At 37.1% G+C, this 23,852-nt stretch overlaps 1 protein-coding gene across 4 annotated transcripts in view; it reads left to right on the top strand.

The window, feature by feature from the left end:
* Positions 1–3,107: 3,107 nt before the first annotated feature.
* The window catches only part of SLF2 (SMC5-SMC6 complex localization factor 2), a 49,580-nt gene continuing 28,835 nt past the window's right edge, over positions 3,108–23,852 (top strand). The window contains exons 1-9 of one of the 4 annotated variants that reach the window (XM_024555733.3): positions 3,108–3,403; positions 5,879–5,922; positions 6,393–7,132; positions 8,634–8,691; positions 12,778–13,766; positions 14,744–14,814; positions 17,939–18,061; positions 18,450–18,617; positions 19,809–19,911. In XM_024555733.3, coding sequence (XP_024411501.2) covers positions 3,264–3,403; positions 5,879–5,922; positions 6,393–7,132; positions 8,634–8,691; positions 12,778–13,766; positions 14,744–14,814; positions 17,939–18,061; positions 18,450–18,617; positions 19,809–19,911 — 2,436 coding nt within the window. In that variant the 5' untranslated portion in view covers positions 3,108–3,263. Of the gene's footprint in view, positions 3,404–5,878; positions 5,923–6,392; positions 7,133–8,633; positions 8,692–12,777; positions 13,767–13,805; positions 14,276–14,743; positions 14,815–17,938; positions 18,062–18,449; positions 18,618–19,808; positions 19,912–23,852 lie in introns of those variants that run through there. The other 3 variants (XM_024555735.3, XM_045191424.3, XM_045191425.2) reach the window with 3 other exon arrangements.

Raw genomic sequence — 23,852 nt, 5'->3', positions numbered from 1 at the left:
TATAAAGGCTATTAGGGTCCCTACAAATCTTTTCTTTCTTGTTAAAAGTTCTGCAATAGTAAGATGCAATTGCTGGAGCATTCCAGGGGGCTCCCAGTCACGCATGAGGTTAACCCTCATCCAGGCTTCTGCCTGTCTTTTAATGATTAGTACCTTAGATGTCATGTTAATATTGGTAGAATTCAAGCAATTAGCAAAGGTTCCTGAGAACACAGTGACCTTAAACTTTGACTCTTGTTCTTGTATGGAGACATTTTTGGCTAGCAGAAAAAGATATGGGTGACTTGTATAGACAGTAACATTATAGCATTGATGCTCTTGTACATCTACTGTCTTTTGGGAAATTTTTATATGCCCGTGTCCCGAACATTGCTCGGCAAAGAGCTGGGAGACCAACCACCAATGGGTATGTTTAGGTCCTGTAATATTTTCAATTTTTACAGAATAAACCCCTCCACTAGATCCAACATTGGACCATCCTAACACATTCATCGGACCTTGGGTTGGACGAGCCCCATTCCACAATGTGAAGCGGGGGCCATAATCATTCAGAGTCCAACTGCCCAAGTTCTTCCAGAAATGCATAGTTCCTAGACATGGTTTCCACAGCCAAGTACTACTAGACAGGCTACTTAAAGTACATGAGGATGGGAGAGAGCTGTAAGAATCATAATTAGTAAGGTTGAGTCCTGAAACATACAAATAATCATAATTGGCCCCATGCAGTTGACTCCCAGATTCCTTACCAAACTGTGGGAGGAATCGTGTTGTAACATTATATCTAAGTATCCCTAAACAGTACCCATCATCTATTCCCATAACACAGAGAGGAGGAGACAGAGTAGTCCATGTTAATACTTGATTGAGCTCATGCGATCATTGGACCCGGGTCAGTTCACCATGAGGAAAGCTCCATCCATGAAAAGTAGTATTTTCGGTGGTGAAGATCAGAGGGCTTGGGTTATTCCACGCTTGTAATTGAAAAATAGGCGGATCAAGAACATGTGCCCAGTAAATGTTGCCAGCCACAAGTGGGCAAAAAATCATCCAGCAGAAAAGTAGGGAGTAACACCATTGTGAATTTCGTGTAATTAAGGCAAAATACGTTAGAAGTTTATTCTCAGGAGTTTCTGGGGCTCCTTGAGCAAGAAGGAGCTGGTGTACTTCCTTGTCCAGCTGCTTTATGGAACCCCAAGTAATTCGAGGAGGGTTTGCTCTATGCTGTTGGGGTCTCCTAGTTCGGCGATGACTGGCCCGATGACTCTCTTGGATCTTGAGGGTCTTCATCTTCTTCTTTAGAGCTGCGAGCTGCATCTCCAGGCTCATGATGTACCCACGGTTTCACTCTCTTCGCCGGCAACCACAAGGGCCCTACGAAAGTAGTCCACTTCTGACACTTTCGGTTTCGCCGGCGGTGCAATCAGTCCCGATCAGCTCCTTCGAGGTCCTCACACCGGGCACCAATTGAAGAGCTGCAAATAAGACACCACTCACGAGGGAAGGTGAATGGCCAGAGGCAAACAGCCAAAGGCAATCTTTATTGTCCAAGCTTCTAATATATAGCCTTTTGTTATATAACTTTGTTACATAAAGTGTTTCTTCTTTTTACACACATGATTCCGTTATAGGCTGTAACATAGCAATCACTATGGTAGGTATGTTATGTGTTCTTGGTACTAAGGTTACCTCTATAATAACTTACTTCTGTATACCCAATGGGGTGAGCCTTAGGTTACTTTTATGGTAACCTGGGGTGAGACTGAGGTTGCCCCTATGGTAACTTTACCTCAGCCAATAAGGGTTTGTTATGTGGTCATGATTCCATTGGTTACGGAGCCAGCCCTGGTTATGGAGCATGTGGCGTTCCACAGCATCCCTGTAACCAGGCCCTGGTCATGGAGCATGTGGCATTCCACAGCGTCCCTGTAACCAGCCTTGGCTATGGCCTGTAACCAAGGATGAGGAATCTAGATTTTGATCACCACAAAAAAGAACAAAAGAACTCTAATTTGCTCAGTACTTACTACATGAAAGACTCTGAACTGTACAGTTTACATTGCTTATCTAGTTTATGGTTTACCATTACCCAGAAAAGTAGAACATCCATTTCATAGATGTGGAAACTGCGGTTCAGACATTCGAATCAATCTCTCAGTTTGTAAGGAAAACTCCAGCTCACAGTCTCCAGAGCACAAGCCATCTACAAAGGGGGACTGGAGACTGCTGGCAGCTTTCTCTAATCTATGCTGTCCACACTTAATGTGGGTAATTGAAACCTGACCCCACGTTCCTTTCAAAAATCTTCAAGGAGTGGGGGGGAACTGCAGGTGTTCTCTCCCCAGTGGGGCAGCCGCATAGGGAGGCAACCTATCCATGTTTCTCTCTCACATCAATGTTTCTTTCCCCCTCTCTCTCTCATCAATAAAAAATATCCTCTAGTAAGGATTAAAAATAAAATCTGCAAGGAATCTGGCTGCTGAGACTTCACGCACTTCTTTCAGCAGCTTAGAAACAAAAGGTTTTTGTGCAATAAAAAGTATTTCGTGGGATTTTTCCTCCTTCTTGAAAAAAAAAAAAAAAGAACCCTCACAGAATGGACAAGTCTTCAGATCGGGCTGTGTAGAGTACAGAGGAAATGGTGACAGCATTAGTGCACTTTGGCCTAAGATGCTACAAACATGTGATGAATAGCTGGGGATTTCTAACACACAACAGTGTGACACAGAAAGCCAAACGGCCAGCCATTCTAAACCGAGGGCAGCTGCCGCTCGCGTTTGCTTTTCACAAACGTCGCCCCTCGCTTTCGACCAGGCAGATCTCGCCTGCTGCCGCAGCGCCCACCACGGCCCGCGCCTGGCCGCCCCCGCGTGCCCGCCAGGGCTGACGCGACCAGGTCTCGGCAGCGCGCCCCGCCCCCTGCGCGCGCACGTGACGGTGGGCCAGTTTTCCTTCTCCCCTCCCCCTTCCCGAAACCCCTCCTTCTCCTGAGAGGCTGCGGCTTTCTATTGCGCCACTACTGGAACGACCGCCCTGTCAGCCAATCAGAACCCGATTCTTCAAGTAAGACCCGCCCCCTGGTGGTCCTCACGTTCCTTCCCGCTCACTTAGGAGTCACTTCCGAAGAGAGAGAACCGCCATGAAGAGAGAAGGGGGTGCCGCCCACCTCTGCTCCCACAGCTTCCCCGAGTCCCAGCAGCAAGACGGCAACCACGCACCCAGCTTCTCCAGCCACAGCTCATGCCGCCGTCGCCTGCGGCGCCGACATGACAAGGCGCTACATGCTCGCTAGGCCAGGTTTCCCCTCATCCCCAGCCCCGGGGTTGTCGCCCCCGCGCTGCCATCTGAGACCCGGTAGTACCGTCCCTGCTGCAGCGGGAAAAAGAACAGAGAGTCCTGGGGACAGGTACCGTGCCGAGGGCTTCAGAAGGGGCCGGGTCGCGGGGGCAAGGGTATGCGGGAGGACTGCGGACGGCTGCTCTTCCAGTTCCCGCCACCCTTCGCGAGCTCAGGCCTCGGCGTTTGGGGGCCTGGCGAACCTCCGCCCCGCCTCCGCGCGGGGCCATCTGGGAGTTCGAGTTTCCTTTTCTGTAGTTGGGGACGCTGTCTGCGGTCTAGTGACCACAGCCTGGAAGGCTGCGGAGATCCCGCCGTAGGTAGACGTGATTTTTGTCCTTTATGACAGGTAGCTGGACCCGGGGCTCTGGCCGGCTAGTGCATATTTAGGTGGTTTTCTCTACTCTGTCAGAGCTACTGTCTAATAGTATAAACCTTTTTCCTATATTGTGGGTGAAATTATGTAAGATGTGATGAGGGAAACCCACGAATTACTTTATGGTTCAGTATAAACGATAATTCCTACTTAGAAGAAAATGCAGATTTGGAATGTGATGTTTTCTCCAGAAACTTCTTGCCAAGAGGTCAGTTTTTATGTAAAGATTTTGTGGGAGCTATGTAATGAGATGGGGAGTTTCCTCAAATGACATCCTCTGTCAATAAAACATGTTTAAATTCTCTACACACTTGGTACTGTCTTTTTTACTTTAAGTTTAAAAGCTTGTATCATAAGTTTAACAGTAAATTTATCTTCTGCTATTGCAGTACAGGTCACAGTCCTTTATCTTAATTCTGAAAATCAGAAAGCTATGAAAACTGAAAGTTTTCAGTGGGTTTGGCAGCACATCTTACTTGGTAGCCAAACCTGACTAGAACTAATGGAAGGCTGTATATGGCCTTTATCCCATTACTAGGGGGGCTTTACATACTGCACCTAACTTACCGCCCCAAATGTTTCAGATGAGGGTTTTTGAGCTGTTACAATTTTTTTATCTAGTTAAAAATAAGTGATAGACATTTCTGTGCATATGAACTTAGGGAACTGTTCATTCTTGAAAGTTACATAGTTTTTTTTACAAATGTCTTAAAAACACTTTTCTCTCTGGTGTACTAATAAAAAAAAGGCAGGGATCAAATATTTTAGGGAAGAGCTATAGAGTTACCTTTAGTAATTCATGTAGAAACATGTTTAGTATTATCTTGTTATTAGTTAACTGCTTCTTAATCCTGTCTCATCTCTCTTTCTTCAACCGATAACTGAATGTATCATCATCCTTCACATCATTTTTCTCCCCTTTACAGAACGTCCAGCATTTTTCTTAACTGTTGTGTAGTGAATTTGCCTGATATAATTTATTTTATGAAAACAAATGCATAGATTCTTTCTTCCATCACTCATTCATTTGATAACCTCTTGGCTTTTCTACCACCATCTCAAACATTGTAGACTGTCAGTAAACCCTTAAAGAAGGACATTGTTTTTTTAATGTGACCAGTAAAGTGTACAAGATGGAGAAACTTAACCTTCAAGGAACCTGAATTGTTTTCTCTGAGCATTCCAACCTCTTAGTGGATAAATGTTTAGGAATACTCATACACCACTGCTTAATCTCTTTCAATAAAATAAATACATTTTAGCAAAATCTGCCAAGAAGTTGATTTTTTGCTCTACATATCCCTCTTTATGCAGCTGATGAATAACTAAAGACATGAACAAAGAAAGCAGAATAAATTCTGATAATATGGTCATTTCACTTTGTGTCCACTGTAGGGTACAGAAATCTTTACAATTGAAAACAATATGGTTTTTGTTATTCTTGTTAACTTCCTTTTTGTTTGTGTTTTTCCCAGGTATTGTGTTGTTTTTGTAAATATCTTAAGAATTCTTAGATAAGATTTTTGAAACACTATGTAGTTGTGAACTCATTCCAATTTCTGCTGTTATTTAGATTACCATCTTATTGTAGTATATAAGAGGATGGTATAAGGTTAATACTTCATCCTTTCTGTCTTCCCAGCACACTCTTCAATTGCCTCCTCAGATCATCCAGATCACCCATATTGCCATTCTGCTACCATCTATTCTTGTTATGAATCTGTTCAGATTTACTCAGTTTTTACATCCTTCATTACTCATTCAGCAGACATCTACTAAGCATTATTTTGTATCCATCAGTGAAGTTATCAAAGAATAGGATCAGATCCCCTCAAGATCTTTTACTTTATGTAGCAGTGAGCTTTTCAGTCCTAGGTAGCAGTCTACCAATTCTCTGATCCAAACTCCAATCTTATCGTTTTAGTACTATAGATTATATAAACCTCAGTTGTACTTTCACAAATTTACTTCTACAGGAATTTTCGAGTTATGTTTTCAATTTTTTAGAATCAGCTGAGCAAAGCATTATTGCCATTGTCAGAATTTGATTAAATTAGATAGTGAAGTCCAGCCTATATTCTATAAATCTACTAGTGTTCTCCACTTTGAATTATTGAGGTTTTAATATTTGCTTATGTGATTCCATATTAGTTATGCTTTTATTTTCAGGAAGCAGTCAATTATAGATTTCTTCAAAGCAGCTTCAAAACAAGGTATGTATACTATTAATGAATTTTTTGTGGGATTTTTTTGAGAGGGAAATAGATCAATTTTTAAATCTAAACTTAATTTGATTAAATAATGTTCAAAATTGAAAATACAATGAAAATGCAGTTTCTAAACATGAAGAAACTTTTTGCTACTATACTTTTAAAATTAGTCCAGTCAATAATTTTCATAATGCATACTATTTTCATTTCTCTAACATAAGTAACTTATTTTATAGAGTCATGAAGAGCTTACATGGTATAGCAAAAGGGAGGCTTATGAAAGTAAGGCTGTTAACAAATAAACCATTTTTTAACCCCCACAAAATGTGTATCATCATTCTAACTAAACAATTTGAAATTTGTTTTGATAGATTAGTATTTTAAATATCAATACTTTAAATAAATATACAAGATGTAATAGTTTGTATATTTTTAATAACATGCAGTTTGTATTGTTTTAATTGGCTACTTAGACAGACATATGTTGGATTCTCCACAAAAATCAAACATCAAATATGGAGGAAGTGGTTTGTCCATCAATGGCACAGAGCAGTTTGAAAGGAAACCATCCTCACCAAAAAAATCTAAACCCAAAAGGCTGCCATCAAAAAAGGGCCCTATTATAGAGGCTTTAATGAGAAGTGTTAAAGATCACCCTAAAGATCGTGGTGTACATGAGTCATGTCGGCCTTGTGTGTCACTAACCACCAAATGTCCAAAGACAGTTACAAAGACGGTCTATGTTCCTCCTTCATGTTGCCTGTCTAAAGAGATGAAGACACTAAAGAAAAAACATCGATCTCCAGAGAGAAGGAAGTCACTACTCACTCATGAAAATAGTAGGGAGAAGAATGATAGAGATCAAGGCAAGACCAATGCAGATACCAACAAACAGGCCACAGTGACAGAAGCTGACATGTTCAAGAACACCTCCAGAAGTCTTAGCAGCAGGAGCAGCCTATCAAGGCATCACCCAGGAGAAAGCCCACTGGGAGCTAAGTTCCAGTCGTCACTAGCTTCTTATTGCAGAGAAAGACAGCTAAAGAAGTTGAGAAAAGAGCAAATGGAACAGAGAATCCACTCAGAAAATTCTTTCTCAGAAGCAAGCAATCTTTCCTTAAAATCCTCTAGCATAGGAAGAAATGATCAACCGAGGCAGGAACAAAGTAAGCAGAATGATGTCAAACCTGGAAAAAGTAATCTTTCAAACCTGGTATGTGCAATAATTACTGAATTAGCTTGGCTACTGCTTTGTCATATTTAGATACTAAATCTAAAAATACTTAATTGTTAATGTCATACTGGTACCTTTTGTTAAGAAAATGATACATACTTTCTGTAGAAGTTAACTTTCATTAGGTTTTCTCCAGTTGTTGATCAAACTCAGTAAATCAGTGTTTCTTGCCCTTAATTTTTTCAGACCAGGAACAAAGATCTTACTTAATCAGAAAAGTAAACATTCTTTTTTTAGGCAAGTATAGTCATTTTTAAATTAGGCTGTGTTGAAGGGAGATGTGTGAGGAATGGAAAAATCAAAAACAGCAGGAAGTGGTTTAGAACAGAGGTTCTCAAAATGTGGTTCCTGGACTAGCAACATCAGCATCACCTTGGAACTTGTGAAAAATGCAAATCTGCAGCCCCACCCCAGACCCACTAAACCAGAAACTGCAGGTAGAGTCCTGCAATCTGTGATTAACAAGCCTTCCAGATGATTCTGATGCACTTTAAGGTTTAAGAATCACTGGTTTAGATATAAATCTTAAATAATTGAGTATGGGTCTTAGAAAGCTTAGAAAACTATCCAAATACATCTTAATCTCATCATATTTATCTTTTGAAACTAAACCTTAAAACTTAGATCAGCATAAAAGCTGTCTCTCCTCCCTGGGAAGTCAAGTCGTTAAGCATATCTGTTACAAAGAGCTTTTCTACATACAGAGCAAATATAGGAATATTAGGTAACAAGAAAGTGATGTGTGGAAAAGTTGCTGTAAAATTTGTAAACCAAAAATAAACCAAACTATGACATGCTGGGAGTAGATAGAGATTGTTGCACCGTGTGTTACTGGAAAATGTAGTTTGGTGCCTTTACCAGTGATTAGATAGTTAGCGATCAATAGAGGTTTGGCCCTGGCTAGTGTGGTTCAGCAGGCCTATGAACTGAAGGTTGCTGGTTTGATTCCCAGTCAGAGCACATGCGTGGGTCAAAGGCCAGGTCATGGGAGAGGGCTCTCTCACATGTTGATGTTTCTCTCCCTCTCTTCCTCTCTCCCTAAAAATAAATAAAATCTTTAAAAAAAAAATAGAGGTTAGTAACATTTGGTCCATTTTTATAAGATTTCAGTGTTTGGGGTCACATTGATATTTAAACAGTAGTATTGAAGAGTCCATTTGATTGGCAAATATTAGGCTTATTATTTCTTTATCAAAATAACTGCACTGCTCTAATAGAATCTTAATCCTGAGTTATTAATACAAATCTCCGAATTTGTGTATGAAAACTGACTTTATGGTGTTTTTATATTTTTATACTACACATGCACTTTGTTTTTATGATAAAACTTAAGAATTTTAAAGTATTTTATTATAGGGAATTTACCTCCAAATATATGTTTATTCAGTCTAGAAATGTGTGTTTAAATGTTACGAAGAAAAATTCACATTCTTTATTTAATTTGACTCCTAATGAATTTTTTTTCTCATTTTGCTAATAGGAAAATGGACATCTCTCAAGAAAAAGATCATCTTCTGATTCATGGGAAACTGCTTCAGGTAGAATCAAAATAATTAAATTTATGAATTTGAAAATAAATTTGCATTTTAATGGCACTGTTTTTTAAAGCCAATTTGTTTAAAAATGCAGTTTCCTTCCTAGAGGTGAATTGAATGTCTCAGTTTAGAGTTTGATATTATATCTAAAAAGAATAGTCCTTGAATTTAGCACATGTAGTTTGTGGTTTGTTTTGACTCTTCTCTACATTCTTCAGTAGTTCCTTACAATGTGTTTCTCACACTGGTGGCATTCAGTGCCCTACTTCTGAATCCTTGGCTACAATTTAACCTATATTCCTAGAATTGTGGACTATCTGAGGTCTTGGTATTAAAGATGTTTTGTTTAAGGTTGAAACTGTTACCTTGATCCACAGCAGTGTTTCCTGTATTTCAAATACAAAGGTCTCTTTAGAATCAAATTTCAAGGACACTTACATGATACTAGTTTGCACTTTTATTATCTATTGGTTGAGAAAATACATAATAGCAAACAGCTACTATTAACTCAGATTCTGTTAATTCAGTGTCTTTTTTTTAACTAGAAAATAGAACAGTATAAAATGTAAACACTGTAGAAATTTATAACACAAAAAAAGGAACGCCCCCAGAAATAACAACTGTTAATAGTTTGATATATCAGAACTTTTTTCAGTTATGACTGCAAACTTTCAAAAACGGACTTTACAAATTTCCACTCTCAATGATAATAGCAAACATTTATTAAGCCCTTACTGTGTGACATTCCCTGTTCTATGTCCTTTTAATTCATTGGAGCCTCCCATCCGTCTAAGGATGTTACTTTTAGAAACTTAAAAAATGGAGGTATAGAAACAGTTCTGACTTACTACTCTTCAGGTTTTGTATAAAATTCTTTTTTTTATATATTCTACAAGTATATTGCATTTTCACCAAGTGACCTCAAGTGTTACAATCAATCTTCAGCCAAGGCTGAAATCATACTTAGGATCGTAGCAGTTGCTTCCAGTATACAAGAATAAGTCTGAAGTTTTATGTGTTTTAAAAAATGTATTTAATTTTTATAATGTTGATTTTGATAATCAAATGTTAGTAAACTTTGACATTAAGAGTATAAGAACAGTAAGTGCTCAGCCATGAGATTGCTCCTGCACTCACTATATTACATGCTTGTAATATTAAATAAATGATCATTTTGCACTGAGGAGAATGGAAGAACAAAGTAGTTTTAGGCTAGCTTTGCAATTATAAGTGCTGGTGGTGATGTTGCCACCAAGTTATTCAGCCTTTTTCCCCCCCTTTGATAATGACAGATAAAAATTTTTAGTTCATGGGTTTATAAATTTCATCTATGGTGACCGAAGTAGTTTTATTTATATAATTTTATATACTGAAGTTTTTGAACATTGCTTGAAAAAGATGCTTCCTCCATGTTTTTAGAGGCAGGCTTAAGGTGGTCGCCTTCATTTATGTATAATTGTTTAAAATGTTTATTGGTGTTAGAAACATCAGTTTGTTGTTCCACTTATTTATGCATTCATTGGCTGATTCTTGTATGTGCCCTGACCAGGAATTGAACCCGCAACCTTGGCGTATCAGGATGACGCTCTAACCAACTGAGCAACCCGGCCAGGGACTTATATTTTTATTTCTAATATTTTTGCATGTTTTTCATAATCCTTATAATTGTGATACTGTGCTCTTTATACATTTATACTTCAGTTGACTGTCAACAGAATATATAGGATATAAGGAAATTTTTCTTCATTCTAGATAACATGAAGAATGCTTACTTCATCTGAGTAGATATTAATAATCTAAATGTTATGTCTTATTTATATTACTATTACAGTTATCTATTGTAATGATGCTATGCATCATCACACATTCATTATTCACACACAAGTTTGAAGATTTCAGAAATTTTGGTATTGTAGACATTTGGCTCTTTGGTCTTCCAGAGCCCCGTCCTTTGGCTGAATTCTGAGGTCCAGCTTAATCCATCCCTGATTTATTCCATAATTTATTAATAGCCAATTCCCTATTAAGGAGCATTTAGATTTTTCCTTTTTCTTTCTTTACAGACTCAATCTCTGGCTTATCTGAGTATTTTATATACTAATACATATTTTTTATTTAATCTTTATTATTTTTTTCCATTACCATTTAGTCCCCTTATACTTCCCTCCCCCCACTAATACATATTTGAAATGTTATAAAACATTCACTCTGAAGGTTGTACAAGGAGTGCAAAAAGAATCATGAAATTTTTGTAGGTAATCCACTGCCCTAGAGAACTTGCAAAAAGGGAGCCTACCTATAGTACCAATTCACCTTCCTCTAATTCTAGATATTAAAAGTTCTTAATAAGCTGATTTTTCCTAAACTTTTCCCACAGATAGTTTTTCTCTCCTCCTGGACACATCTTCAGTTTCTGAACAAGGCGGGAATTTCTTCTCTTTACTAGCTGTATATAAATGTCTGTCTGGTTGTCTTCTCTATGAAAATGGAACTAAACTCAAATTGGCAGCTCTGTAGCTATCTTTCTTATAACCTTCATACTTAAGACAATCAGTGTAAGTGTGCCTCAAGTCTTCCCTTTTTCTTAGTTAACTTGATTTCTCATCCTGCACTATAAGGAACCCCTATTTTTTTTTTAAAAGACATTTAGTCCCAGAAAACTGAGTGGTCATGAATGGCTTCTTCAGGTAATAGGAGATATCTGTAGAAGAATGGAGATGGGGCATTTGTCTGTAATTGAATTTTCTAGAATATATATTCATCAAGGTATCCAAATAATGGCTTGACTCATGAGGACTTTCTGTTTGTGTCTTTTTCTTTTTAATCTGTTGAGGATTTGAGGGGTGGGGAAACATGGAGGATCTGCCATGTACAGAAAGAAACTTGATTTAAGGAAATTTGATTTTTGAGAATAGTGATTATATAGTGAATTTTTAATGAATGATGAATTTTAAGAGTGAATTAATGAAACCACATTTTTAAACAATAAGAAATTTTTAAAAATTGGTTAACTCAAGTTTTTGTGGTTATCAAAGTGCTTCTGGACGGAGATGCTAACATAGTTTATATTAGTTGTCTAGGGCTGCCATAATAATTGCCAAAACCTAGGTGACTTAAAACAACAGAAATGTATTGCCTTATGGTTCTGGAAGCTAGAAATCCAAAATTAAGGTTATCAGCATGGCCTTGGTTTCTCTAACAACTCAAGGGAGGATCCTTCCTTGCCTCTTACAGCTTTTGGTGTTCGCCTACAATCCTTGGCATTCCTTGACATGTAGATGCATCAGTCCAATCACAGCACATTCTCCATGTGTATCTTCACATCATCTTCCCTCTCCATGTATGTCTTCATGTCCAAATTTCTCTTTTTATAAGGATACCAGCCATACTGAATTAGGATCTTTAATGATCTCATTTTAATTATTTAATGATTACCCCCTGTAAGAAACACTATTTCTAATGAATATCCCATTCTGAGGTGCTGGGAGTTAGAACTTCACATACCATTTTGGGAGCCACAGTTTAACCCATAACATAGCTGAAGACTAGAGGGATACATGGGAAAGGATAAACAATTAAATACTAGGGGGAAAAACTTGGATTAATTTTCTTAATTGAGAAATTAAAATGTGTCTGCCTTCAACTAGTTACCGAATATGTGTTTTAAGGTAATTAAATTTAGATATAGAGGTGTTATATTTCTGGAACCATGTAGTCCTTGGTCTAAGAAGAGTGTGTACGCACTTGGAGGCAAAGTGCCTTTAGAATCCTTTCCTTAATATAGATATATAGTTTTTTATGTTTGGGGAAGTTATACCTCTAATTCTATTTAGGTAGTAAACTTAATAGTTCTGGAATGAAAATAAACATTTGTCATTGGCTTTTAATTTCTTGGACTGACCAATATTTATCAGTTAAAAAATAAATGATAGTATTAACTCTTTTTCCTCATACCATATGTGATGAATAATCTCAGCTTAAACTTTTAGAATTTAAACATTTTGTCAGAGTGTTCTAGACACTAATTGAATAAACTTAACTAAGATAGGAAAATATGTTTTCACTAATCTGGCAAAAATTAAATTTTAGCAGGCTCTAAGCAGAATAAATTTCCTGACAAAAGAAAAAGGAACTCTGCGGACTCAGACCTGAAAAGCACAAGAGAACCTATAATGCCAAAAGCTAAAGAGTCCTTCCTTGAGAAGCGTCCTGACGGACCGCCTCAGAGAGAGAAATTTATAAAACACATTGTACTGAAGACACCTGGTGATGTATTACGCTTGGAAGATATATCCAAGGAACCGAATGAAGAAGCAGATTGTTTCTCTGCAGGCTTGGCACCTTCAAATTCTGGCCACCATTCTTCCAGGAATAGTGACCAAGTCCGTGTGGCAAGTACCAAAGAGACTAAGATGCAGAAACCTCACTTATCTTTACCTCAGGAAAAGTCTACAGTTAAAAAATCTAGCAACCTTCAGAAAAATAAAACTGCTAGCTCTGTGGCATCAAAGGAGACAAAACTTCTACCTTTACTTTCCCATGTTCCAAGTGCTGGTTCCTCTCGGGTACCGTTAAATTCTAAAATTTGCACTCTTTCAGTTCCTAAAAAAGATAAAGAGCGGTCCTCATCTAAAGAATGTTCTGGGCACTCTGCAGAGTCCTCCAAACACAAGGAACATAAAGCAAAGACTAATAAGCCTGATTCTAATGCACCTTCAGGGAAAATTTCTGGGGGATCTTTGCATTCAGAAAATGGCACTCCTACAAAGTCTCCCCCAGCTGCTTTGGAAGTTGTGCCATGTATCCCAAGTCCTACAGCACCTTCAGATAAAACCCCTTCAGAAAAAGAGAGTTCAGGAAATTCCAATGCAGGTAGCAATGCACTGAAAAGAAAACTAAGGGGTGATTTTGATAGTGATGAAGAAAGTTTAGGTTACAACCTAGACAGTGATGAGGAAGAGGAAACATTAAAACCACTGGAAGAAATAATGCCTTGGAACTTCAATCAGACTCCTGCATCTACAGGAAAGCCTCCTGTTCCTTCTAAGGGGCTTGGATCTCAGTCATCAGACTATACTGTAAGTACTTCTATAACACTTATCTTTACTTGAAGAGGGAAAGATGGATTGATTAGTGAAAGAAGAATAGAATGTTAGAACTTATTTTAAAATCCAGTGTTTGTTATGACTCGTAATTGGTCTGCAACTGGTATAGTTTTTGTTTGATTAATGGGTTTCCCCTATCTTTAGTTTTATTACTGTAAATCAGTGGTCTCCAAACTTTTTTGATCACACACACTTCTATTAGTAAAAAAAAAAAAAATTTGAGCATGCACCCCAATATATTTGTATACTTATAGATTAATACATGTATCACTATGTACTTTCTAAAGAATATGCAAAAACAATTTAAAGGAAGAAGAAGAAAAGTATTTTCCTATAGAATTTATGTACAAGTTACTATAGACTAAGTTCTACAGAGTTTCTATAGAAGTTCCATATAAATAGAAGTTCTATTATTTTCTTCCTGCACCCCAATGGATCACCTTGCACACCCTCTGCTTTGGAGACCACTGCTGTAAATGAAGGTAGAGTGTAGAATGTTGTTAATTGTGGTGTGCAATTTTATTTATAAAGTGCTTCATTCTATCTTGGGAATAAGCTGAATTAAATTCTAATATGTGTAAAATTTGGTGGGGAAGGTGTTAATGTTCATGGTAACACCTAAACATTAATAGTTTAATTCCACTAAAATAGAATTTAAAAATAAAGACAGGGTAGCCATGGACCCCTTGGGTGTTTACAGTCAGTTTCTAAGACTGGCAGGGTTTTTTATAAGTAGTGCCTTTCCATATAGACAGTAAAGTCAAATTGCCTGTAGTACAAAATACTAGATTTAAAGCATGATGGTGAAAATTCTTTTTTAAGAAAGGTATCCTCCTGGCCCAGGTTATTGAAATAGAAAATATTCTTTAGTATTCTGAGTAACTTAAAACATCCCAATTCTTTTACTAAGATATGTTATAAAGTATTCCTAAATTTTCTTCTTGTTTTAGGAACATGTTCATAGTGGAACTTATACAAATACTCTAGAGCGTCTAGTGAAGGAAATGGAAGACACACAAAGGTTAGTTAGTATTATGACTACCTGGCTAAATTTAAATACTGTTTTAGAAATAAGATATTTGTGTTCATAGGGTGGATCAGAGGCTCCAGGTATTTATGGTATACTGCAATAAATAATAATATAAATTTTTTTCTGCTTATACCAACTAGTATCTAACTCAGGGTTGTCAAACTCATTTTCACCGGGGGCCACGTCAGCCTCACAGTTATACCTTCAAAGGGCTGAATGTAATTTTAGGACTGTATAAATGTAACTACTCCTTAACTAGGGGCAAGGAGCTCAGCATTGCCGCTGGGTAGAAATAAGGTGCCAGGCCAGATAAAACAAGGTGGGGGGCCGGATTTGGCCCGCAGGCCTTGTGTTTGCCACCTGTGATCTGATGGCTGAAATTCTTGATCAAAAGCCTTAGTAGAATTTTTGTTTTTTTATTATGATAAAATAGGTATAAAATTTACCATTTTAATCACTTTTAAATGTATGGTTCACTGGCACTAAGTACATTTACATTGTTGTGCAACCATCACCTCCATCTAGCTCCAGAACATTTTCTTTTCATCCTCCCTAACTGAAATTCTATATCCATTAACCTATAACTCCCTATTCTCCCCTCCCCTCCCCTCCCCTGGTACAACAATCATTCTATCAATACTTTATGAAATTGACTAATCTAGATACCTCCTGTAAATGGGATTATAAACATTTGTCCTTTTGTGATTGACTTATTTCACTTAGCATGTCTTCAGGGTTCATCCATGTTGTAGCATGTGTCAGAATTCTTTTCCTTTTTAAAGCTGAATAGTCTATCATATATAGACACCACATTTTGTTTATTCATCAATGGACACTTGAGTTGCTTCTATTTTTTGGCTATTGTAAATATTGCTTTTATGAACATGTCTGTACAAATATGCCTTCAAGTACCCACTTTCGATTTGGGGTATATATACCCAGAAGTGCAATTGCTGGATCATATGGTAATTCTATGCATAATTTTTTGAGAGACTGCCATACAGTTTAACATAGCGGCTACACCATTGTGCATTTCCACCAGCAGTGCACAAGGGTACCAGTTTCTCCACATCCTTATCAAGACTTGGTATTTTCTGTTATTTTTGATAATAACCATCCTAAGGAGTATGAAGTGATATCTCATTAGGGTTTTGATTTGCATCTCACTAATGATGTTGAGCACCTTTTCATGTTCTTATTGGATTTTGTATAGCTTCTCTGGAGAAATGTCTATTCAAGGTCCTTTGCTGATTTTTTAAGTAGGTTGTTTTGGGGTTTTTGTTTGCATGCGTACAATTTTTTTTACATGTTTGTATGCCTGCTTAGTCCCAAGTTTTGACACCAGCATAACCAGACATGGTATTTCTACATCAGGCTACTCTTTTGAGGAAGAAGTTTAGTTATGAATGACACCTCTGACCTGCACTCACAGAGAAATCAAAAAGTTTGAGGGTGATAATGACCCTGATGAAGTTTATGTAACTAGTTGCAAAATGCTTTTGCTAATGAGATGGGAAAAATATATTCCTTATTAGTTGAAGGAATATCCTTGAAATGAGCCCAGAGACCTTTCCCTAAAAGCTCAACTGGCTTGAAGTTGTTGTATCTGTGTCTTAAACTTGATAACTAAGTAGCTAGATACCGGATTTGCAGATCTTACTAGGTCAGAAGTGTTTCCCTTTCTGAATATAATTAGAGAAATTATTTCTATTACAAAATTCTTTACATGTGTAAATTCATGTGATTTGTGATATGTCAAATATGGTGTTGCTTATTTAAAATTGAATATTGCACAGACCAAAGGCAGAGATGCTAGTTTGATCTAATAGTTGACTGTTTCTTGTAATAGAGCAGTACATTTATCCATCATTTACTGTTGCATTACACTCATCTACTGTGGGGCTGGAGCTGGAGATAAGGATGTCAGTTAAAATAACTTAATCTTGGTGAGTTATATAAGCAAGGAAGGACTTAGAGCTAGACTCTGACTTTGAACCCCAGCTCCTCGCATTGTGAGCTTGAGTAAGTTAGTTTTTCTAATGTCTTTTTCCTCATGTATAAAATGGGTAATCGTAAACTACCACATAGGGTTGTTGTGAGGGTTAAAAAAGTTAATACATAAAGTTCTTAGTGCAGTGTATGTCACACAGCAAGTGCTTAGTAAGGGTTAGGTGTTGTGACAATAATGATGATAACAATGATGATTGCTGCTGCTCAAAAGCCCAGTTACCAATATCAGGTTGTTGGTCTACTGGAAGTCAAATGAACGTTAGATACCTAACCAGGTGGTTCAGTTGGTTGGAACATTGTCCTATATACCCAAAGGTTGTGGGTTCAATTCCCAGTCAGGACACATACCTAGGTTGCAGGTTTTATCCCTGGTCAGCACATGTACAGGAGGCAAGTGATTGATGTTTGTGTCTCACATCAATGTTTCTCTTCCTCCCTCCCTCTCTCCCAAATCTATAAACATATCCTTGGGTGAGGATTAAAAAAGGGGAAAAAAATGAGCATGAGAGATTAAACATTAAATTAGTAACGTTTATTTTTGCCATTTTTTCTTCCCCTTTTCTAAAGATTTGGACATCATTCTTGAAGTCCTAACTATAAAGTAACATTCAAGTTTTTTATGTGATGGAATACTGTTCTTTTTCTTTCTTTTTTTAATCCTCACACAAAGATATGTTTATTTATTTGAGAGAGAGAGACATTGATTGGTTGCCTCTTGTATGCACCCCAACTGGGGATTGAATGCACAACCTAGGTAGGTGCCCTGACCAGAGATTGTACCCACAACTCTTTGGTGCACAGGATGACGCTCCAACCAACTGAGCAAGCCGGCCAGGGCTGTGATAGAATACTATTCTAATACCATACTGGTAGCTGGGTAAAAGACTAAGACCTAAGATGGACTTTTTGTATTTAATGAAAATAATATATTCTATAACATACATTATGACATATTTAGGAGACATGATTTGACCTAAAGTATAAACAAAGTTTGTCTTATAACAGTATAATAAGAGTTTTTCTTGGTGCTACCATTAGGCATAAGCTAAAGATTGTTTTTATTTTTAGAGCCAACTATTTATTGTAATATTGTCTCAATTCTCAGGCTAGATGAACTGCAGAAGCAACTACAGGAAGACATAAGACAGGGCCGAGGCATTAAATCCCCAATCAGAATTGGAGATCAAGACAGTACAGATGATGAGGATGGCCTCTTAGAAGAGCACAGGTACACCCTTTTTTCATAATGTATGCCCTATTAAATTTATATATATTTAGACTTTGTTTTTATAAAACGGGCAATTGATGGTTATTTACTTAGCGGATAATCCTCGATGGGTTTCTAATCCATCTGTGGTGGATTTCAAAGACAAACATTAAGGCCAAGTTAACACCATTTGTCTTTTCTCCTGGTTGTTTCTTTTCACACACATTTAGTGGCTTTGCAGACTAATGACTAGCAAAAAGTGTGAGAAGCAAAACACATGTTCTCAAACTAGAGTTCTAATCTGGGATTAACATAGGTCCTAAGAAAAGTTTGCTTTACACCCAACTTTTAAGCATAAAATTAGATACAGTATAACTGTTTGTTATTTAATGGTCTTTTTTAATTTCAGGGAATTTTTAAAGAAATTTTCAATTACAATTGATGCTATTCCTGATCATCATCCAGGTGAAGAAATATTTAATTTCTTCAATTCTGGAAAAATTTTCAATCAGTATACCTTGGATTTAAGAGACTCTGGTTTTATTGGACAAAGTGCTGTAGAGAAGCTTATTCTTAAGTAAGTAGAAAAGCAGACATTTTACTTTTTCACATATAAAAATTACTTTAAGATTCTGACAGATGTAATCTTCTAAAAGGTTAATTACTGCTATGACCAATCCAGTTTCTTAATCCTCTTACTACTGTTGCCCTTTGTGCTGTATTATTTAATTATAGAAAGCAGTGTGAAATAGTTGTTTGGTACATCATATGCCTTTATTAGTTAGGATTAAAATCAGCATATAATAACAATGACTAAACAATGTCAAAATATCAAAGGCTTAAATAAGAAATACATTTCTTTCTTATGTGAAAGAATTCAGAGGTAGGAAGTCCAGGTCAGCTGTTTTCACCATGTAATCTTTTCTCTCCACCATCCTTAGCACTTGTTTGCTTTAGTTGGTACTGGAGTTCCAGCCTTTATATTCACGTTTCCAGAAATCCCACACAAAATTTCTACTTAGGGTTAGTTGCATAGAACTTAGTCAACATGGCCATACCTATTACAAGGAAGGCTGGGGAGTGTTTTGTTTTTTTAAAGAAGAATTCTAAGGTTTCTGTTTTGTTTTTTAAATTTTCTTTTTAGACACAGGGGAAGGGAGGAAGAGAGGGAGAGAAACATCAATATGTGGTTGCCTCTCGTGCGCCCCTTACTGGGGACCTGGCCCACAACCCAGGCATGTGCCCTGACTGGGAATTGAACCAGCGACCCTTTGGTTTGCAGGCCGGCGCTCTATCCACTGAGCTACACCAGCCAGGATGGAGTGATTTTTATTTCAGGCAGCCAGTGTGCCCAGCTAAAAATCAGGGTTCAGTTACCAAGAGGAAATGCAAAAATAGATATTGGGATAGGAAACTAGCAGTCTTTCACATTACCCCAGAGCTAATGTCTCTCAGTGCATAATATTTCAGATCCAGAGAAATCACATTAATTCTGAGTTTTATGAAAGTACAGACCCCAGCTGGCAAAAGCAGACAGTACCCTGAGACTTGACAGGCTCTCCTCCTTCCCAACACTGTTAGCTAGATTTGCCCAGTAGACAGCTTTAGGCCTTCCATTGAATTTCTTTTATGAGTAACCCATCCTTATTGGGGTATAATCCACCTAAGAATGGATTTAGGATAATTTGTTCATTTCCCGGATTATGTCAGAATGTGGTGGTAGAAGTTTCTTGTCAACAGTCATACTGATTTTACTTTATTTTTTCAGATCAGGAAAGACAGATCAGATTTTTTTGACAACACAAGGCTTCCTTACCTCTGCTTATCACTATGTCCAGTGTCCTGTACCTGTGTTAAAGTGGCTATTTCGGGTAAGAGAAATGTGTGGGGATTATAGTTGCCTCCTACTATATTTCCCAGTCAAAAGCAAACTTAAAATATAATCTTATTTGCACATTATTAGAGAAAAATACTCATATAGCGCATCAAATCCATGATTTCAGTGGATGCAAATGAGACAGAAGAATCAATGTAGCTCTGACCAGTGTGGCTCAGTTGGGCATCGTCCCACAAAGCAAAAGGTCATTGGTTTGATTCCCAGTCAGGGCACATGCCTGAATTGCAAGTTTGGGCCTTGGTTGAGATACAAACCTTTGTATCAGTGTTTCTCACATCAGTGTTTGTTTCTCTGCCTCTCTCCCTCCCTTCCAATGGTGAATTAGTAGACTCTTTTTTTTTTTTTTTTTTTTAAGGAAAAAAGAATAGGTGTAAAGAAATTATAAAGAAAATACTAATGCAGTTAGTGTGCAGGATAGTCAATAATGTTTGTTGTACCTGAAACATTTCATCACATTGGTAAGTCACTGTTATACTTAGTTTCAGAAGAGGTCTTCTAATGCTTCATACGTTGCGGGGGTTACCCTTTTTCCCCAGTTTTATGGAGGTGCCTGCATACATTTTTAAGATTCGACTTGTATACTGATATTTAACTATTCATATATATTTTAAAAGATTTTATTTATTTATTTTGAGAGAGGGAAAGGGAAGGAGAAAGAGAGGGAGAGAAACATCAATATGTGGTGTCCTCTCCAGTGCCCCCTATGGGGACCTGGCTTGCAACCCAGGCATGTGCCCTGACTGGGAATCGAACCAGCTACCCTTTGGTTTGTAGGCCCACGCTCAATCTACTGAGCTATACCAACCAGGGCTTTTCATATATTTTTTATGCAACTCTCCCTAACAGAATGTTTCTCCTCATTCATATTTAACTCTTAAATCTACTTAAAATAATTATCTTAATTTTTGTACTATTTATATGATATCTTTATAAATCTCAGTGGTATCAGAGACTTGTAACTATTATATGTGAAGTGAGAAGTGGGACAAACATGGAGGTTCTGTTCTGGGTTTTAAGATGGCATTTCAAAGAATCTTATATTTGGCAAGAACTAGCCATTCCAGTATAGCCTTTTATTCATTTTTTTATAACCCTGGCGATTCTGAGTGCCAGCTACACCAGTCACTGGAAAGAAGAGCAATGAAAAAAAATCAGTGTTTCTGATCTCATGAATCCCACATTCTAGTACAGAAGAGACAGAAAATAAATGTGTGTGTGCACATTTATATGTGTATTAGGTCAGATGTTAAGTGCGATGAAGAAAAAGTAAGCTAAGGTAGATATAGAGAATATCAGGTTGGGAAAGAAAGTTTGCTTTATATATATGGTATCAGTAAGGCCTTACTGATAAGGTGAGGTTTGAGAAAAGACCTGAAGAAAGTGATGGAGTGAGCTTTGCCACTATGTGTGAGAAGAGCATTTTAGGCAAAGAGAATAACAGGTGGTGTAGGCTATGGGGCAGGAGCATTTGCTTCCAGTAACTGACTACTTGTAATTTTTTAACAGTCCTAATTAAATAAAAAGTTGCCTCCCTACAGTTTTTAATCTAATGATACTAATTATCTTTTCTATAGCTTCCCAGAATAGGCCTCATCTGACTGTAAAGACAGATATTTTTATTTTTATTTATTGATTTTTAGAGAGAGAGGAAAGAAGAGAGAGAAACACCAATTTGTTATTCCACTTATTTATGCATTCATTGGTTGATTGTTGTATGTGCCCTGACTGGGGGTTGAACCCGCAACTTTGTTGTACTGGGGACAACACTCTAACCAACTGAGCTACCTGACCAGGGCCTTTCAGTTATTTTTAAACAACTATCATGACCCTCATCTCTTCACACACTAAACATTCTGTAGTCACTAAATTTCCAGTCTTTTTATTGACCATCCTTCCGATAGATCTTTAGCTTGTGTCACTCCTAAAGTGTTTTTCCCCTCCCCACATATGCTTCTTTCTTACCAGCAGTTTCTAGCAAGATTCTTAACCTATCTACTCCCCCCACATACTTGTTTATTACAATTCAGAATTTCATTTGCTCTCATGACAGGGCTCATTATTCTCTAATTATGTAATATATCTTGTCTTAAACTCACAAGTAAGACTTTGTAATCATCTGTGTTAAGTTTCATCTTCTTGATGTGAGCCCATGATTTTGGCCTTTTAAACCCCTAATAATGGCCTGACTGGTGTAACTCAGTGGTTTGAGTGCCAGTTTGTGAACCAAAAGGTTACCAGTTTCATTCCCAGTCAGGGGACATGCCTGGGTTGCAGGCCAGGTCCCCAATTGTGGGCATGTGAGAGGCAGCCAATCTATGTTTCTCTCACACATCGATGTTTCTCTCCCTCCCTTTCTCCCTTCCTTCTCCTCTCTATAAAAATAAATAAAATCTTAAAAAAAAAAAACCTAATGATGGCATTCAAGCATATCTTTGTGTAAGCAATTTATTTTATTTATTATTGTATTTTTTCCACTACCATTTATCCCCCTTATAGTCCTCTTGTTAAGAAGTTTTTTTATACACTTCATATTTACTATTTGAAAACCAAACTAATAATCATTTGTTAATAAGCACTTTCTCTTTTTAAAATACTTCATCTCATTTCTCCTTTCCAATTCTAGATTTATTCTTCATGATGGGGAGACCAAGTTACAATTAATTTTTTGTATAAATGTCAGAATTCATTTTAATGCTATAGTCCTAACTAATATTTCATAAATTTAATTGTTAAAATGTTTTGCATCTTTGTGGTCTAAATGTAGTAGACCAGAATGACAGGTGGTTTTTTTTGTTTGTTTTTTTGTTTGTTTTGTTCTACCATTTTCAGAGGGAATTCACGTTTGATTGTGAGGCATTAAAGTAAAATGCAAAGGGTATTAAAATTAAAAAGAAGGCTGAACTCCCAGTTTCCAGGGGCTGTTAGTGTTTTCTAGATTGTTCTCTGTGTATATAGATTGCAGTATAACAATGTAAATAAAATACATGCTCTTTTATAACTGTATTTCAGATGGCAATAAATTATTGAGTATTTTTACATCAGTATAGATATGTTATCCTTTTTGATGGCTTTTATAGTATTCCTTTGTAGTGCTGTACCATTATTTATTTAACCCAATCTTTTTTTTTAATTTTTATTGTTATTCAGTTATAGTTGTCTGCCTTTTCTCCCCATCACCGCCTCCACCCTCCCCCTTGATTTTGTCCATGTGTCCTTTCTAGTAGTTCCTGTAATCCCCTCTCCCCACTGTGCTCTCACCACTCCCCTTAATCCAATCTTAATTGGTAGATATTTGATTGTTGTATACACTTCTTTATACACTTATTTAATTATTTCAAGTTGCCCACCTTAGAATTCATCACCTCCACAACAAAATTGTTATCCAAAACTTGTCAAGTGTCCAAAATGCCTTGAATGGTGCTGCCCCCTAGTGGCAGAGCATTACAACACAGACATCATAGCAAAGATATTTATTCACATAGGATGATTTTGAAATGATACAAGCTATTTGCCTGATTGAAGCCAGAGTTTGGGTTATTCCTTCATATATTTTAGATTTAAATGCATTATAATCCATGGCTCCAAAGCAAAAGAGAAAGATACAAATAAACTATATTTTTCTCCATAAAACCACTTAAGTTGCTTTCAATTATGATTTTTAAAAAACATTTTTAAATTTGAGCTTTTATTCCCAAAGAATTATCTTATAAAATTATATTAATGATATGCCTCTGCATATAAATTCCTTTGTGAAAAGGCTGACTAGGTCAAAGTACAAGGACAATAACTTTGCATAAATATTACCAAATTATTTTTTTTTAAGATTTTATTTATTTATTTTTAGAGGGAGAAAGAGAGGGAGAGAAACATTGATGTGTGAGAGATACATCAACCAGTTGCCTCTTGCACTCCCCC

The sequence above is a fragment of the Desmodus rotundus genome, chromosome 4, assembly GCF_022682495.2.
Source record: "Desmodus rotundus isolate HL8 chromosome 4, HLdesRot8A.1, whole genome shotgun sequence".
NCBI lineage: Eukaryota > Metazoa > Chordata > Mammalia > Chiroptera > Phyllostomidae > Desmodus > Desmodus rotundus.
This window is presented reverse-complemented; position numbering and strand designations above follow the sequence as displayed.